Source organism: Synchiropus splendidus, chromosome 18 (assembly GCF_027744825.2).
Source record: "Synchiropus splendidus isolate RoL2022-P1 chromosome 18, RoL_Sspl_1.0, whole genome shotgun sequence".
In the NCBI taxonomy this organism is placed as follows: domain Eukaryota; kingdom Metazoa; phylum Chordata; class Actinopteri; order Syngnathiformes; family Callionymidae; genus Synchiropus; species Synchiropus splendidus.
In genome coordinates this window covers 5,688,111-5,705,295 of record NC_071351.1, presented here as the reverse complement: position 1 = coordinate 5,705,295, position 17,185 = coordinate 5,688,111, and the positions used below count along the sequence as shown (strand labels likewise).

Sequence of the window (17,185 nt, the reverse complement as noted above, 5' to 3'; positions counted from 1 at the left end):
GAAGATTTATAATAATTAAATCACTGATTCTGCCTTCCTTTATTCTGTTATTCACTTCATCTTAAAGATTATTTTTCATCTCAAGAAGGAGCAGAATAAAGCGCATATTTTTGCAGAATATATTGCAAATGTGTATCACAATTTTTATGTTGTTTACCGTTCTTCTTTAATCTTTTTTTTTTTGCAGTAGCCCTCTAATCTCACTTTTCAAATACACTGTAACCATATTTCATATTTTTCATGTTGCTTTTTTATCCAGTGCTTGAGAGAACATGCGATTCACTCACATCCATTTCTCACATTAGCAAGTTGTGTCATCTTTCTGCAGATGGCATTATATATTTTCCATTAAGGACTGTTGATCATTTAAAAAATGTTATTCTGATCTTTGACCATTTATTGTATTTGTGTCACTTGGAAAAAGTCCTGACCTCAAATGTCATGGAACCTGTTGAACTCTTACTGGCAATGGTGTCACAATCACCACCATAAAGATAAACTCAAGACTTACAAAGCGACAATTCCATTTAGTCAGACAGCCATGACTGCATCACATGTTCCTTTATTGCAGTCACATGACACACCAGCACCAACAAGGCCACACTCCAGCAGTCAATGTTCACGCTTTTTATTAAAATCTCAATAAAATTCAGCAGGATTTACCAAAACAGTGATTTGTCTGACTAAATACAGTAGAAAAGAGCGCAGTACAGAGAAAGTTGAAAAATATCTGCATAGCCTGGACAACACTTGCAGAGGAACACGATCTCAGCGCCATCACTGCCATGTTTTTTTTCTCTGTTAACAGGGCTGATATATAAAAAAAAGAAAAAAAACTTTGTGATTTTGTACAAAGATAATCTGACATTGGGAATCACTGAGATTGAGACTGGAGGCCACTGAATATGAAAGTAAAACAGGATGTTTAAGTGACATTTAAATAAAACAAACATAATTACAAAGGAAACTGTAATGAAATTTCAAATCACTTTAAAGTATTTGTTTCCTTTCTCCCATCGTGATAGTCCCCATTTTTCACACTGATGCGCTTGTCGATTCCACGTGCTGGCACACAAGTGATTCCACTTGAATGTCTGAAGGACAAATACATTTGAATGTAAAATGATTGCAACAAGGGTTCAGAGCAGCAGATGGAGCTGTGGAATCTTGAACATGAATATGTGCACATGTCAACAAAACTGAACCCAAAAAGCTTTTATAGTCCTGGAATAAATTACACAGATGATATCCACAAAATAAAAGTATGAAGGGTTTTTTTTTTTGATTATTTACAGTTTTGTTGGTGAAAAAGTACCATTTAGTAAATGCTAAATATCTGACCCCGGGTCAGACTGTAACCACAAAATAGCAGGGTTTTTCTTTCTATGAATGTTTTAAAAGCAAATATTATTATTATATTTGTAAGAATTTCAGCCACTAGATTATGACCACCTGCCAGATCAGTTTAGACACATGCCATCAAAGGTCACAACCACAGTTTTTGCTTTAAACCTCGCTCCTCAGATGAGCTCTGCAACATCTTATGTGGCGACGGCGTCTGAAGCTAAAACTAAACCTTGATGTCTTGGTGGAAAACACATCACCAGGCACACTACAATGACCATAATGTACAGCAACAGTTGAACTGCACATGTAGTAGCTGATGCACAGTGGGAGTAGGTGGTCATAATCTTATGGCAGATCTTGAAGGTTAGCTTCAGAGGGTTGATTCTCAGGTTTGATGAAACACATCCTTTTATCTGTAGTGTTGGACAAAAACCCTCAATGGAAGTGAAAATATCCTCAACACACATCTCATTCTTTTTCATGCATATCCCCCAAATCTCCAACCAGAACCTTCGAGAGCTGCTGCATCATTGGACAAAAGACAAGACACGCAATCGTCTCCACACAGGAGTCGATCATTGAGTTTGAAAAGCACCTGAGGCGACCCCTGCTGTGACTCGGTGCTTGATAAATACGACAGATCTCAGTCTTCAGAAGTCAAACTTCATCGTTAGAGTCATTAGAAAAGATTCCTCACAGCAGTCAGCAGGATGGTCTCCACGATGAGACAGTCAGTAGTTTCAAAAATCAGCTCCATTATTCAATGGACAATGTCTACGGCCAGAGAAGATAGGACTGCAGTTCACCCAGATTTGTGTCCAGGATCCGTGACTCTGAAGACTTCAGCGGGAGCTTGTCTGCACAAGCTTGGAAGAAGAAGAGCTGCTTCTCGATGGTCAGGATGGTGTTCCACTATAAATACCAGGTCTAACAAAAGTAGGAATGAAACACAGAAGTGCCATGAAGACTCAAATTGATTTTTGATTTAAGAAAATCAGAAAGAAATGTAAAGTACCATCATGAAACAGCAATAACTTATTTTAAATGAACATTAAAACAAACTAAATTTTAGATTTGATTTTCAATTTCGGTTGATCTGTCCTGATCATGATTTATATTTTTTTAACCTGGTCTCATCCGCAATGTTGTTGTCCGTCACTGCGGTGGCACTTCAGTGGTTGACAGAGAAAAAGAGGAGCAAGTGATGATGAACAAAGGGAGGGTGAAGTCTCCCTTAACTAAAACATGTTCTGGAGGTTGCACTGGGCCGCGGTGAGGTCACACACCTCTCTCCCACACACACAGACTGCAGTCTGGACACAGGTCACAGATTCTCCCCTGGCTGGTACTGTGGCTCTGTGGAGGTGAAGTAGTCCTCCAGGAAAGCCTGCAGGTATTCAAAAGTGGGTCGCTCCTCTGGCTCCTTCCTCCAGCAGTTCAGCATCATCTCGTGCATGGAGTCCGGGCAGTCTGCCGGGCACGGCATCCTGTAGCCACGCTCCACCTGATCCAGCACCTCCCGGTTCACCATTCCTGCAACCACACAGACACGATGACCAGATGGGAACATGAAAAATGGATGCAAGACCCACCACCAACTGTCTGTCCTCAAATATTTATTGACACTAGTGACCTCTGGACTGTTCTCTAGCTGCTTGGGTCGGGGTCACTGGTGCCGAAAATATGAAGAACAGATTCATGCACTATCAGAACATCAAATCAAAAGAGCAACACCCTGTGGCCGGTCTTCTTACTGCGCTTACTCCTGAGTCTGAGGAGGCTGAGGGCCACACCACACCCGTGACCGAGGACACTTGCCTGGATATGGGACGCGGCCCTTAGTGGCGAGCTCTGTCAGCAGGATCCCAAACGACCAGACGTCAGATTTGATGGTGAAGCGTCCGTACAGCGCCGCTTCAGGAGCCGTCCACTTGATGGGAAACTTGGCTCCTGCAGAGAGAGGACAGACTTGATATGACCCTTACTGAAGTAAGACTAGAAGAACATGCAAATGACACACGTTATCATGGCAACCAGCATGAAGTCAAATCGGATCTTTGTGCACTAGATCGCTTCAGCCAGCAGACCAGCTCACCTTGCCTCGCTGTGTATTCATTGTCCTCGATGAGTCGGGCCAGCCCAAAATCAGCCACCTTGCAGACCATGTTTTCTCCCACCAGGATGTTGGCAGCTCGCAGGTCTCTGTGCACATAGTTCATGCGCTCCACGTAGGCCATCCCAGAGGCGATCTGACATTTGGAAAACCTGTCAGTCCCAGAACTAACACGTTGAAAACTGAAGCCTGACCTGTGAGGCCATGTCCACCAGCTGAGGGAGTCGCAGCAACTTCCCCATGTCCCCTTTAAGGAAGTCCAGTAAACTTCCTGAGGAGGAAGATGACATGGGAACGAAGGTGAGTGGAAACATCTCAGGCGACCTGCGTGAAAGGAAACCTCAAGCTAACGTGGACACTCACCCTTAGCCATGTACTCTGTGACGATGTAGATGGGCTCCTCGGACACAACAGCGTACAGCTGCACCAGCTTCTCGTGCCGCAGCTTCTTCATGACCTGGGCCTCCTCGAGGAACGCCTCGGGGGACATGGTGCCCGGCTTCAGCGTCTTGATGGCCACGCGTGTGGTGCCGTTCCACGTTCCTGATCACATGCAGACAAGCAGAAGGACGGACGGATGAGCTGCACGCTCCGGGGCCCCATAGTTAGACTGGACAGAGGCCTCACCCATCCAGACTTCTCCGAAGCAGCCGTGTCCGAGCTTCACATCCAGTCGCAGGGACTCTCTGGGAATCTCCCAGGCATCTTTGGACAAACCCTGAGTCTGAGGCTTCAACACCGGACAGATGTCTGTCAGACAGTGACAGAGTCCGTCTGCGTGTTCTGGAGAGAAAGGACGGTTGGAGAACTGAGTGAATAACACTGACATGACAACATGTGATGACACTGACAGCTGCGTGTGGCTACTCACTGCGGTAGTGGTTGACCAGCTGCTGCAGGGTGCTGAACTGTGTGCGAGATGTGATGTAGAACCCTCCGCTGTCCAGCTTCCTGATCTTGTAGTGCTTCACATTCAGCCCTTTGGTGTTGTCGTAGTCCAGCACAGACAGACAATAGGCACCTGAGGGCCGGAATCACACACAACATAAGACACAACACAAAAAACACTCACTGAAAATCAACTATACCTGTATAACACGCATACGTGGTTAAATAAAAATAACATCATAAACCTCATATTTATAAACACCTATTTCAAAAGTAAATTGTGGAACGGGTGAATTATTAATGTCAGAAACATTTTTAGGAATTTTGGGGTGGACTTCAAATGTTTTTTCACTTCAGCTCTTTGGCCACTAGATGTCAGTGTGAGCCAAGTCACCAGCTCCATGAATCACAGACCCAAGGCGACGACTCCCCCTCCTCTCCTCCGCCTCCTGTTCTAAATGTTTGAACTTCTGCATGTAGAGTCTTCAGCTGACCTAATTCTGTCTGCCTCACCCACTCACCCACCTCCACTGCGCTCACCCATTCACTACGTTTCCCCCAAACGCCCTCCCCTCCGCCGTGTCCCCTCTGCTCATTCCAAGTGGATCATCTGCTCTGGAATCATGGAAGAAAACAGGAAGTGTGTTTACACAGATGAACCACAAACCCTGGCTCCTCAGGGGAATCTAGAGAGGCCCCTTGAAAATATCTGGCTCTGTGCTGTTTGCTGATCCGAATGTTAAACACATGGTCTTCTCCCAGTGAAGCCTTTGATTTCCTGAAGGCGAGCTCGCGTTTTGGTGTTGCACCTACCTTTGGTGGTCTCACTCTCCCTCACCAGGAACGTCCCTCTTCTGTTCTCCAGATTCAGCAGAAGTCTTTCTGATTCACGACGTGTGATTTTCCCAAAGTACCACCTATGGAAGACCACAGCGGCTTCTCAGTCGGGGATTAACCAGCAAACTCACACACGGTCAGAAGAGACTCAACGAAATGATTTTAGGAAGTTTCCCAGAAGCTTACCTGGACTCTAAAGTCAGTCTGAGTTGACTGGAGAAGAAGGAGGAGAGTGTGAGACATGGGAAGTTTTGGAAGATTGGAGTGACAAAGGACAGCAAAGACAGGTGAGCAAACAGTGGTGAGAAGGTTTTGGGAAACGTGTTCATTCCATGAGACCAGAGTGGATGCTTTAACAGCGTGAACCTCTGAGACTAGAGACTGTCACATCAGTGGCCGAGCGGAATAATGCTCCTGGGAATTCACTGACTCACTCCGAGGGACTAATAATTGAGATTACAGAATTTAATTTGTACGTATCTTGGTAACACACAGATTAAGACAGATTATCCATAATCTTAATTTGAGTTGCCAAGAAAGTGGATGAACATATTTCCCAAAAGATTTCTTCTTGATAAACACAGAGTCAGCTGATGAGCCTGGGAATATTCAAGTCAAACATTTATGTTTGGAGAGACAGAATCTCAACACTCAGGCGAGTGATTACTGAAGAGTTTGAATTTCACTTGAGGAATATTCAGCAGCAGCCAGATAAAACTATATCTCAATTTAAAGATGATTTGTTTTCCTCAGGTGAAAGCCACAGTGAGTGGTAGATGGAGTCAGAGGTGAAGAAGCGAATCTTAGACTTTACTCTTCAGCCTGAATGGAGTCTGACGGAGCCACGTAGTTGCTGGGGATGTAGCCGCTCTCTCCTGTGGTGAGCGAGCGGGCCAGCCACCAGTCGCCCTCCCTGGAAGAAAGAAAACAACAATATGAAACCACCACAACATCACACACAGATATGGGAATGAATGCATTCCTTCATGACATGTTTCCTACATGGTCACTGTGAACAAGTCTGCACTGAAACAGACTTCATGCTACACAGCTTAAGATGAACTGATGAGACGTGACAGGGTGAAACTTTCGATGCTAACAGCTGTAAATAAAGGTGGACGACAAGAGTTGAAACCTTGAAATGTTCTATGCTAAATTAACTTCATATCAAATGACTCTTCATGTGTTGTCTTTCATGTGGAAGCTCTCGAGAAGCGAGTCCACCTTTAGTAACAGCTGAATTTGAAGCAAACAATTGAAACACAGTGCACAAACCTGCAGTTCATCTTCCTCCTGTATGGAAATGTTTTGGAAAGCAGAAATAGAAAACAGACATGGTGGAAAAAAGAGGTTAGAGCAATTCAGAGCAGGAAACGAAGGCAGAGATAAGCAGAGACGCTGAAGCATCGTAAACATCTACAACTGCTGCCTGACTACCGGCAGCTGTCTAACACACTGTCTTAGAAAAACAAAACATGAATACATTCAGTGGCACACAACTAGAAATGAATAAAGTTAACATATCACTTGGCAAAAGGCTAGCACCCAAACCACATTTTGATGACATCTTACCATTTTCCCTTGAACTGAATTGCTTTTTCTTACGCAACAATATTGTCGAGAACGTTTGATATATGGTAAAGCAGAGTTGAAAATACAATGCTCATGTAGAAGGGAGAAACATTTAGGAGATACACGGCTGTACTTTCAAATACAATAATGCCAGTGACTGAACCATAGTCGTATGCTACTTGGAAAGGGAGTAGATTGAGAAGATTAAAAATATAACTGGTAAACCAAGGGTCTGAGCCACACTATGAAACAACAGGGAGCAGTGATGCACCAAAAGCTGGTATATGTTCAAACAACTATACAGTATTATTCAAATGAGTAATAACATAATATGTATATCATGAGATCAATTTTGATTTCAAGATGTGCGGTAAATAAAGTATTTTATTTTATTTCTTATTTGATGGTGATTTTCAGAGAAATCGTCGTAAAAGAAGAGCTCAGTTCACACTCCTATCAGAAGAGTGAATTTATAAATAAATATAAATATAAATAGATAAATGATGTGACGATAATCCAGTCCAACATAAAAATGGACATTACAAATGTATGCAAATATGAACCTCATAAAGCCACATAACATTTGAGGATTGGGGGGTCACCAAAATAGAGAAGTGTAGCAGCCTGTGGGGGTCAGAGGTTACCATAACAACAGCAGGCCCCATGTTACCGCTGCACAAATCAGGGGGGAACCTAATGCCACTCGGCCGGGTCATAAAATCTGTGTAAACTTGGCCCACTGCTGCTGGAGGTCTCTGGCTTAAGGGGCCAGATGCAGATATAATCCACTATTGTCCTGCTCCGCTGCCTTTCAGGTCAACAGTTTGCTGGTTTGAGGACAAGCAGCAACGCAGTTCACGGTTCAGCGCTCCTTCATTGATTCCTGGCCAGCCTACCATTATGAAAACAAGCAGCACACCCCCATGCAGAGCTGACACTGAGTGACTAGGTCCTGAAGTTCAAGAGTTCAATCAAAACTGTAACTGGAAGGGAGAGGAAACCTCAGGAGCAGGTGGCTTTCTTACGTGTTGTTGACGATTTGAAGCCGTTCTCCTTTCCGGAATGACAGATCAGAAGCGGTTCGAGACTCGTAGTCATACAGTGCAACAAAAGTCGTGACACCTCCTGTTGAGAAGAAGAAAAATGTCTTTCTCATGGACACATTCACTTTCTTGCTGAACACACAAGGGAGGAAACCAGAACGGTACCTGACAGTGTCATCCTATTTGGGGAGGCCAGGCTGTTGTTGTCCACGCCTCCAAACAGGGCCAGCTCCGGCGTGTGACTCATGGTGGGAGCACCCAGGCCCCCCTCCATCGTGCTGCTCCGGTTTGGGGTCGTAGACTGTTTGTTAGAATTTGGGTAGTGGGCTCCCGTCCCTCCACCAGAGCCCAGGTTACTGTCCACGCTGCGGGCGCGCAGGCCAGACTCCTTGGGTTTACTCTTGGATCCCCCCATCACTGAATCCTGAGCAGACAGAAGAGAGTTCAAAGGTCGTAGATAAGTAGAACTACTACTACAGCACTGTTGCTGTTGTGTTGCTCTTGTCGTAAAGCGAAGCAGATGCAAAGTGATGATGACAATTACAATGGTAGCAGCATCAGCAGCTAACTGTAATCCCTCAGATCCACCTCGCCAATGGCGGCACGTTCCACTGTACATTGTTCACTCCTTGTTGTGCAGGATAATAAAGTGAAAATGCATGAAATAAATGAGTTTCCTCAGCACCTGGTAGCATCTCTGACTCACGGGTAGCTCTGCCGCTCACCAAGAAACTGTAACAGCTTAGCTTTCTCTCATCCAGGAATAATTTTAGGGAATTGAACCCCAGATATCATGTTAGACTTAGCAGCAGGGGGTCCCCCCTCAAATGCTAATTTAAAGAAAACAAAGAGTTGACCCACAAAACTGTCCGATAAGGAGGAAGGAAACAGATTTTTTTTAACCGAATCGTCTTTTTTTTTAGAACATCATGTCCTGGAGGTCATTAGCTGACTGGAGTGAAGTGATGGAGACAGCGCCCACGTGAAAACCCACTGGTGGGTGGGGGGGAGGCTTAAGAGGGGGGGTGTTAATTATGCATAAGAGCTGGTCTTCCCAATCCCTGAGGGGCTCTGTAGAAATACATGTTCAGCAGTGAGGGGGTTCATCTGCTCCTCACACAAAGGAAGACACTCATGAGTGTTTCAGCAACACTACAACTGACAGATATAATCTGAGAGATTATTGTTCAGCGTTGATGTCAGGAGGAGAATATGAAACCAGATTAAGTTCTATTAGAGAGTTTATTTTGTTTTCAAGTCGAATTTAGATGGGAAGTTTAGCAACAAGCCCATTAAGTAAATCAAACACCGGGCGGCAAGAGGAGCGTGTGGGCACCGTCGTGAGCCATGTGTCGCTCCCATGTAATTACAGTGGGAGCAGTGGAGGCGGGGGTCCTGTCTGCGTCACCAGCCACTGGCTGCAGCCTAATCCAGTTGCGCTTGTTCTACCCAGATTACCACCATCCATTTCCTAATCTACTGAGATGGCATTCCATCTGGGGCCTTCCTACAGCAGAACCAGACGGACCGGTCGGGCCGGCACTGGGCCTGCCTCAACAAGGTACACACGCCGCAGGAAAACTAAGGAACACGCAACATTCAAGTTGTGTAAGAGATAGTTGTGAAAGTGGCACCAGAGCGCTTGTGCATCAGACACTGTAAAATAAAAAGCAGTTTATCACAGTTAAATCCAGTCCTGCACAAACCAGTGACTCAAAGCTGTGATTTTAGAGTGCGAATATTCTCCTCTCTTTCTCCTACAAGCGCTTGTGTTTATGAATCATGTCACAATGAAAAAGATAGTACAGCAGAGCCGTGCTAAAACGGCACACACTAAAGTAGAATGCGACTGTATAAGGGCACAAGAGACGCAGTAATGTGGTTGTTATTCCAAAACACAAACTACAAATACAGAAATAAAGCATCGGAATCGTTCCTTCCCTCAACAGTTAATAAATCATTGCAACACACACACCTGCAATTATAAACACACATGCATAACAAACCAGTCACACACCATATTAACATGAAGACAAACACTGGAAGTTTCTGTTGTATGAGGAGACAAGTGGAGAACAAGGTGACAGAGCAAAACAAAACACAAGGTCAACGTCACAGAGACAAATAAACAGATGTGCACATGCTTAAAATAAGCAGTCCAATACGCATATGTTCGTTTTGCTTTCTTTGTGAGGACCTGTCATTGCCATAACCCTTTCCCCAGCCTCTCACACTTAACTTAGCCATTGGGCTCCAAAACACATGGCTAGCCTTCACCAGAACTCTGAACCAAACTGAAACCCAATTATAATAAACTACTTTTACTGAGGATTTAACCCTCTAAACCTTGTGAGGGCTAGCCAAAATGTCCTCACAAGAAGGTAGCTTGTCAAGACCGTGTGTGTCTGCATGTTTGTGTTTGCTTCTGTGTCTTTGGCGCCTTGTCTCCATGTAGGTGGATGATAATTCAATTAAATTCTAAATAAGAGCTCAAACATGCACCACCTCAGCGCCCTCCTCCTCACAGCGCCTGTCACAGACCGACACTGAGAAGGAGTTGTTCAAGTCAATATTTGCCTACACACACACACGCAAACATGCACAGCCTTGGCGTTTCCATGGCAGCGATTCCAAGCATTCCACAAAGTGCACAGATGTAGAAAAGTCAGTGACACAAAGACTTTCCAGGCTCTTTGTCAACGATCCAGGCTGATGAAGGAATGAAGATTAGCAGCCGTGACTGCAGAGCCAACCTGGACATTTCCAGTTGCAGCACTGAGCAGTTTTCCATCAGAGCTGTGACCTATAATAGGATCAGAGTGTGTTTGTCAGCGCCGGCATGTTCAAATCACCTTTTGTTTGCTAAACATCCGACCTTCGCGTCACATGACTGATGCGGGCGCGTGGAGCAGCTGGTCGCTTCATCTTAACCCGGCGCTTATACTGGAATTCCGATTTTCCAAAGCAACACACAGCGTTGGCACTGAGTCCAAATTCTGGGATGTTCTGGGATCCAGCTGCTCCTAATCTGACGCCGACATACATGAAATGATTTCAGGATTGAGGCTGGGGACATATCTGGCCGAGGTGACCTGTGATGGTGTGAAGCGCTGGACCCGTTCACACGCGTAATAATAACACAACTCTTGACCTTTTCCAAGTTTTCTGAAATATTCCTGAAGGTAGAATGGTGTGACCACTGAGGAGCCGGACTGTATCACGGGATCAGAGCGATTGTATTGATGGTGACAAGGAAAAGCAGTGTTGCACAATATAATAGAACAAGTATGGAAAAATTCATAGAATATTTAGAAATATTTTTATTCAAATAAAAGTAGAATGTCATAAATGCAACTTGACAAACCAATTTTGAAAAAAAAAAAAAATTGCAGGTGTGATGCGTTTATGTTTCTGTCTTTGTGTGTGTTTTAGCTGAAGCTGTTTCAGGTGGTGCGACCTTTCAATAATGTCAATCATCTTCAAAAGCACACAAAAATTAATATGATAAAATGACCAAATTGAGTTTACATTTTCCAAAGAATTGAACACAATTCCCACTGGAACATTCTACATGGGGTTGAATCAACATTATCCCAGTTTCAGTTTTCAATAAAATCATTGCATATTATTCATATCAACGCTGTGTATCTCAACTGAAGAATGCAAGCACATCTTTTCATGAGACATGCGATAAAAACTCTCTGTGCAACAAGTAGCGACACACAAGTGCAGCACACACTTGGCTCCAATTGAGCTGTGTAATGAAGCAATTGTGCTGAGTCGTGAGCCGCAGACTCCCAGCTGGTGAAGCTACAGCACTTCTCCCCACGACACGCTGAGAAGGAACCCGCGGGTTATCACGTCGCCTCGTACTGGGCTGCAGGTTTGTGGGCTCTGCTCCCCGCTCCCATCTAAATATGGTCATCATGTGAAGTGATGAGCTGCGGTCATGTGCTCAAACAAGAGGAGAGAGCAGGATGGAGGAAGGGAGGAGAAGATGGGAGATAATCCTCACGGGGGATTTTACCCAGCACCCCCTGTTTTCTCAAGTCTTTACATTTAAGAGTGTTCCCTTCTTATTCTCCCTCTGATCCGCACTGGGGGGTTTGAGAGCTTGAAGCAGCGCTCACATGAAAGGAAAAACAAGCGCGGATATGGAAGCAACGTGGAAACAACAACAGGAAAGTCAAGCATGTTCGCAGCACCTTCATGAATCACCCGAGGGCTTGACCAGTGAGAGACTCGTGTAGAGCTCCCTCTCTCCAGTGGTGGAGGCAGGGAAACATGTGATGGACTCAAAGTTGTCAGGAGTCTCATCTGATGGTGTGACTCTGGACAGACACGTCAGCTTAGGAGCAGCACTGCTGCCCAGCTCCCTCGACCCTTCGCTTCACTTCATCAGATTTCAAAGAGCCGATGTTTGATGTGCTCTGGTCCACAGAGACACCCAGTAGCGCACTCTCTCTCGCTCTCTCTCTCTTTCGCTCAGCCTCGGTGAACTCTCAAATCCGGCAGCAACAGAGATCCCAGCAGCTCTGGCATCTCATGTCACATGAGAACAGGCGGGATCACAGCAACTATGTGGGGACACCGACGGCTCTGACGAGTCCAGATATGACAGAGGGATCCAGGTGTGTGTGTGGTGGCATTCCCAGGTTTGTTGCAGCAGCAAGTCACGGTTCAGGAATGCAACAGTCGGAGGCGAGTTCCAACGTCTCCTCTGCAGCTCTGAGCAGGAATGCACGACGAGCAGGTAGAGACAACGTCCACTCGCAACGCCGAGGTCGACAGTTCCCGATCACTCAACAAACTGCCACATTCCCAAAAGATTTCACACAACGATGAGCCGAGCGATCGGAATGTGGCCCGGTCTCCGATTGTTTGTGGATCAAGTGCATCCGTGTCTCCCTGATCAGGAACTGATGCTGCTCAAGAGTTGTGGGCAAGGAGTCCAATCACGACTGTGGCAGTCATACACAAAGAAAAGAGCTGAGCTAGAAGGCAAAACTGTACTTAGATCAGTCTTTGTTCCGACCACCCTGCACAAACATGAAGCCAGGATGAAGCTCAATGAAGGGGACCTTGGTGGAGGCTACAGGTCCAGCCTCTCCAACATCACGTGAGGAGCTCTGTGAGGCATACGCAGCAGAGAATGCAGCCCCGTCTGGCTCTACGTTTAGATTGTTAGCAATCCAACAAACGTCTTTACTGAGCTGGTTTGACTCCAGCCTCTCTGCTGTGCTGGACATGCATGATCCACATATCAATCCCGCTCCCAGCTCAGACACAGCAGCGACTCTGTGGCGGGCGGGAGACAGCGACATGTTCTCTTCCCAGCATCTCCTCACCGGACGTCCACAGCTGCAGACACACAGAGGCATCTTTCTTAGGTCCGGAGAGTGTTTTCCTGTGTCCAGCACGAGTACAGTGTGACGGGAGTGTGGGAGTGACGGCGGCTCCACAGAGGCTGGATTGAGTGGACGTGAGTGGCCTGTGTCACCCTGGATCATTCCCAGAGCCGAGGAGCAGGAAGTGGTCGGGAATCCTGCAGCAGCAACACAAAGTGCTCCTCTGTTGGTCTCACAACATTCAGGCGCTTCATGCCATGTCAAATTCTCTGATGTTGACGAGAGGACTGCGAGTTTGTCTCCAAATCAACCCCCATCTGGACGTCCCTTCTCTCATACGCGGACACTGTCATGGCCGTGAGGGCTTCTGTTTGCAGTTCCACACGTCTCCGTGTTTGCGACTCATTATCCACAAGTCTGACTCACCGAACGACGTGCTGCACTCAGACATGAGAGAGTTTTGACTAGTTTGAACAGACGGAAGCATGAACTCTCTAGAGAGACCAGAGCAGAACAGGAAGTGATGTCCCTGTTACCGAGTTTGGATGGATTTCAAGGACCAGACTCATGTGCTTTAATGGGACCTAGCTTGTTAGCGGGCTAGCTAGCATGGGAGCCACTTGTGCTACGGACCCAAAACTGCTGCAGCCACGTTGACTATGAAGCATCATGATCAATAACTGGACGCTTTGTGGTGTACCAGCTGCAGCGCGACATATTTATGGATCATAATCTCTAATCCAGGCATTAAAACAGCAGGATTAAAGAGTCGGACTGTCGTGGAAGTGAAATTCATGTCTAAACTGGATTAAAACATCACGGGGACTAAAACTAGGCCACTGAGGTGCGAGACACGTGAGCAGAGCGAGAGAACAGGTGGCGCTGGCGTTTACGTGCCCGGCTGCGTGGCCTTGAACGTAGCACGGCAGTAATTAGCACCAGAACCCGGCCAGAGCGACAGAAGTTTGGTTTCTGTCCTATTAAAAATTCAATAGGCCTTTGTCAGCGGGAGACCAACCCAAATCTCCGCCGCTCCCTCCGCTGAAGGTTCTTTGATGGTCGTCTACTTCGGTGGGCTTCACTTGGCAACCTCTCCAATTCACTACTTCATTTCAAGCTTTAATGTGCGGTTATTATTACAGTTTCAGTCACACCAGAAACTCCTCCGGTTTCTCACCATGATACCATCATGTTGGATCGCTCAGTGCCAATTAATCCTCATTTGACCCTCCAAAATTGGGACAGTCAAACAGCGGCTCACTCGCTGGCCACTCTTTTCATGGTCAGATTTTGCCCACTAACTTTCAGTCAGAGCAGACGCACAAGTCCGAACAGTTTGATTCTCCTGCGTCGGGTCGCGGCAGAGACAAGCGGCTCATTGATGGAGAGCCCAGCGCGTCACCCTGCTGCACAGTGAGCGAGGAAACAAAAGCTTCAGTCCATAGACACGCAGCCAATTAGAAGGAATTTCGGTCTCAAGGGCCACTTTCGCAGCGATCTCATTGGAAGTGACATAAACATTCACGGCTTTCGCGGCCTGGCATTCATGAGATTCCAGGGAGCATTAGGAGACTTCAGACTTCAGCCGGGAAACATCCACCGTGCAGCGGGCTGGACAGGAAATCAAGCTGTGCAGTCCGGGTGTTTACAACCCACGACAGGTCTCTGGCACCGGGGATCGGACCGATTGGATAATAAATGTTTGGCTGACCCGAGTCCTAAATCCTCTGGAAAAATATGCTGAAGGATTATTGCAGCCCAACACTAGTGTGGTTCAAACTTCAAACTGCACTGTCCATGACACTTTCCACAAAAACATTCTGACCCCTGATGTGTGATGGTAGCACACAAACACTCACCACAAACTCCACCTCTCGCATCACTGTCCTCAACAGGTTTGAGACTCGCCGACCTCCTGAGTGACACCAGACCGAGGCTTTTAAAATGGTCCTATGTATTTCGCTCCACTTTACATGCTACATTTGGCTTCTAACTAGACCCAGTGAGTGTGTACTGGTCCTGCATGCGAGTGCGAGTGTGGATTCACTTGATTTGTACCGTCGAATGACCACACACTTGACCCTGGACTGCTGTTGACAGGAGAGACGTGTTAATGCTCTGAAATGTTACGGAATGCGGAGCGAAGGACAGGATCACATCGCTGTGCAGAAACCCACAATATTAATAGAAACAAGAGCAGTGGACCTGATGAGTCAGTGTGTGAGTGTGCGCGTGTGTGTATGAGTGACAGTTTCTAACCGTCACTGTTGCCTCATGTTTATAGTATACACACATATGATCCAAAGTTTCATGTGACTCTGCAACAACATTGACCCTTTCACACAAGCTCCTAGATGACTAGTTGACAAGATTCACCCTTCACCGGCTTTCATCCCGCTCATTCATCACTTTAGAATGAAATCGAACCCCTCACATCCTTCTAGTAACGCACACTAATTTAACCATTTCATGTCTATCATGGTGATCTAAGTCCGATGTCTCCCCATCACACTCCTTCCCTCTGCTTTTTTCAACCCTACCAAGTCAGTTCAAGCCCAAACTGATCCATCATGACACACAACCGATGAGTGGTTATTTCACCCCATCAGATCCCATTCACTCCACGTCCTGGGTGTTATTACTTAACACTTTCATGTCGCTCATTATTTGGTGCATATACTGTTTCCATATCAATGTACTTTATCTGGTAAATCACCAACTAAAATAAAATTCCAAGTCAAACAGAATAGTCACCTCGTGCAGACCAACTTTCTTCTTCCGCATTTGACCCAGGTCAGGCTCATGACTGCCACACAAGTGATCTGGTGAATGGAAAGTTCTCTATGGTTACTGGGCTTGGAGCCCTAAGCAACCTCAGCAAACCTTCAACACAGAATCCCACAGCTCTACTCAGGGTCTCTCACAGTCCTGGAGACCTGATTTAAGATGTTACTTCTGTGACCCACATACCTAATCTTCACCAGCTACCTATTGAAATACAAGAAACAGTACCACTCCCAAACGGGCTCATCAACCACAAACAAAACTGCCAGGTATAAACCAAAGGTATCACTTTTCAACGCCATCTTTATCAGTTAGATGTTCAAGCGTTGCTCACATCTGTGAGCGAAAGTTGTGACCAGCACTTCTGTTCGTGTAGAGTCTACTTTAATAAGTGAAACTATTCTATTTGCGTTGGTACAAACACAACTGTGCCCAGTTTAACTGAGCAAATGCATTTTCAAAATAATGCCTGGCCCTCAGAGGTCAAGTCCAGATGCAGGACACATCCAGTAACCCAAATATAATTGGGTTTGTCTGAGAAAACCATCCATTCATTTTTAATAAAGTTGAGTCGGCCAGTGTTTACTCACCCTGCTTCCTGGCGCTCAGATCAAATCATCCAAGAACCCCAAGAAAACACAGAAATCCTCCAAAAAACGAAGCCAAGGACGGCGGACGGTGAAAACTAATTCACCAAGAGGAGTCGCGACCCGGGAATCATAGTTGAGCGCAGCAGATTTGTGTCAAAGCGTCAAAACACCGGGGCGAAGAAGCCCGAGGGGCGGGGCTGCTCCGCTGTCTCAGGCTGTGATTGGTTGGAGACTGCGGCGCATCAGGAGTCTTTGAATCCGAAGAATGACTCACCTGAAAATGCAGGTCCAGACATGAAACACGGTCATGATGCGACCTGAGACCTGCTGATCTGTGTTGTTGTGTAGGAGCCTGAACTGCAGCTCCTGAAAACATGGCTTTTCCTTCTCTACGTTCATCTTGAAAGGCATTTTCCGCCTCTCTCTGGACTGTCCTCTCCACAAAGCTCCTCTGTCGTCGTGGCATTTATGGTAATGAGTCAGGAAATATGGTGGTTTGTGGTAGTGAAGTGGAAAATGTGGTTTTCACGTCCACTGAACTTATATCGTACGATGCTGCCATCTGTTGGTCACACTAGGTAACACACTGAAAGTGTTTTATTCCAACAGATTTATTTTGCGACCGAACACATTGATCAAATTATTATTATTATTATTATTATT

At 45.9% G+C, this 17,185-nt stretch overlaps 1 protein-coding gene across 4 annotated transcripts; it reads right to left on the bottom strand.

The window, feature by feature from the left end:
• Nucleotides 1-542: 542 nt before the first annotated feature.
• LOC128749315 (proto-oncogene tyrosine-protein kinase Src) lies at nt 543-16,971 on the bottom strand. Of its 4 annotated transcripts, XM_053848773.1 has the most exons (14): nt 16,797-16,971; nt 7,966-8,224; nt 7,783-7,882; nt 6,461-6,478; nt 6,000-6,098; nt 5,372-5,398; nt 5,162-5,265; nt 4,332-4,481; nt 4,088-4,243; nt 3,824-4,003; nt 3,655-3,731; nt 3,443-3,596; nt 3,166-3,297; nt 543-2,880 (listed from the first exon to the last, which is right to left on the bottom strand). In XM_053848773.1, exons 1-14 carry the CDS (start codon nt 16,896-16,898, stop codon nt 2,672-2,674), a joined length of 1,767 nt encoding a protein of 588 aa, XP_053704748.1. In that variant the 5' UTR covers nt 16,899-16,971; the 3' UTR covers nt 543-2,671. The 4 variants fall into 4 exon arrangements, with proteins under 4 accessions (XP_053704748.1, XP_053704750.1, XP_053704749.1 ...); XM_053848775.1 differs by lacking the exon at nt 5,372-5,398; XM_053848774.1 differs by lacking the exon at nt 6,461-6,478.
• Between the last annotated feature and the right edge of the window lie 214 nt (nt 16,972-17,185).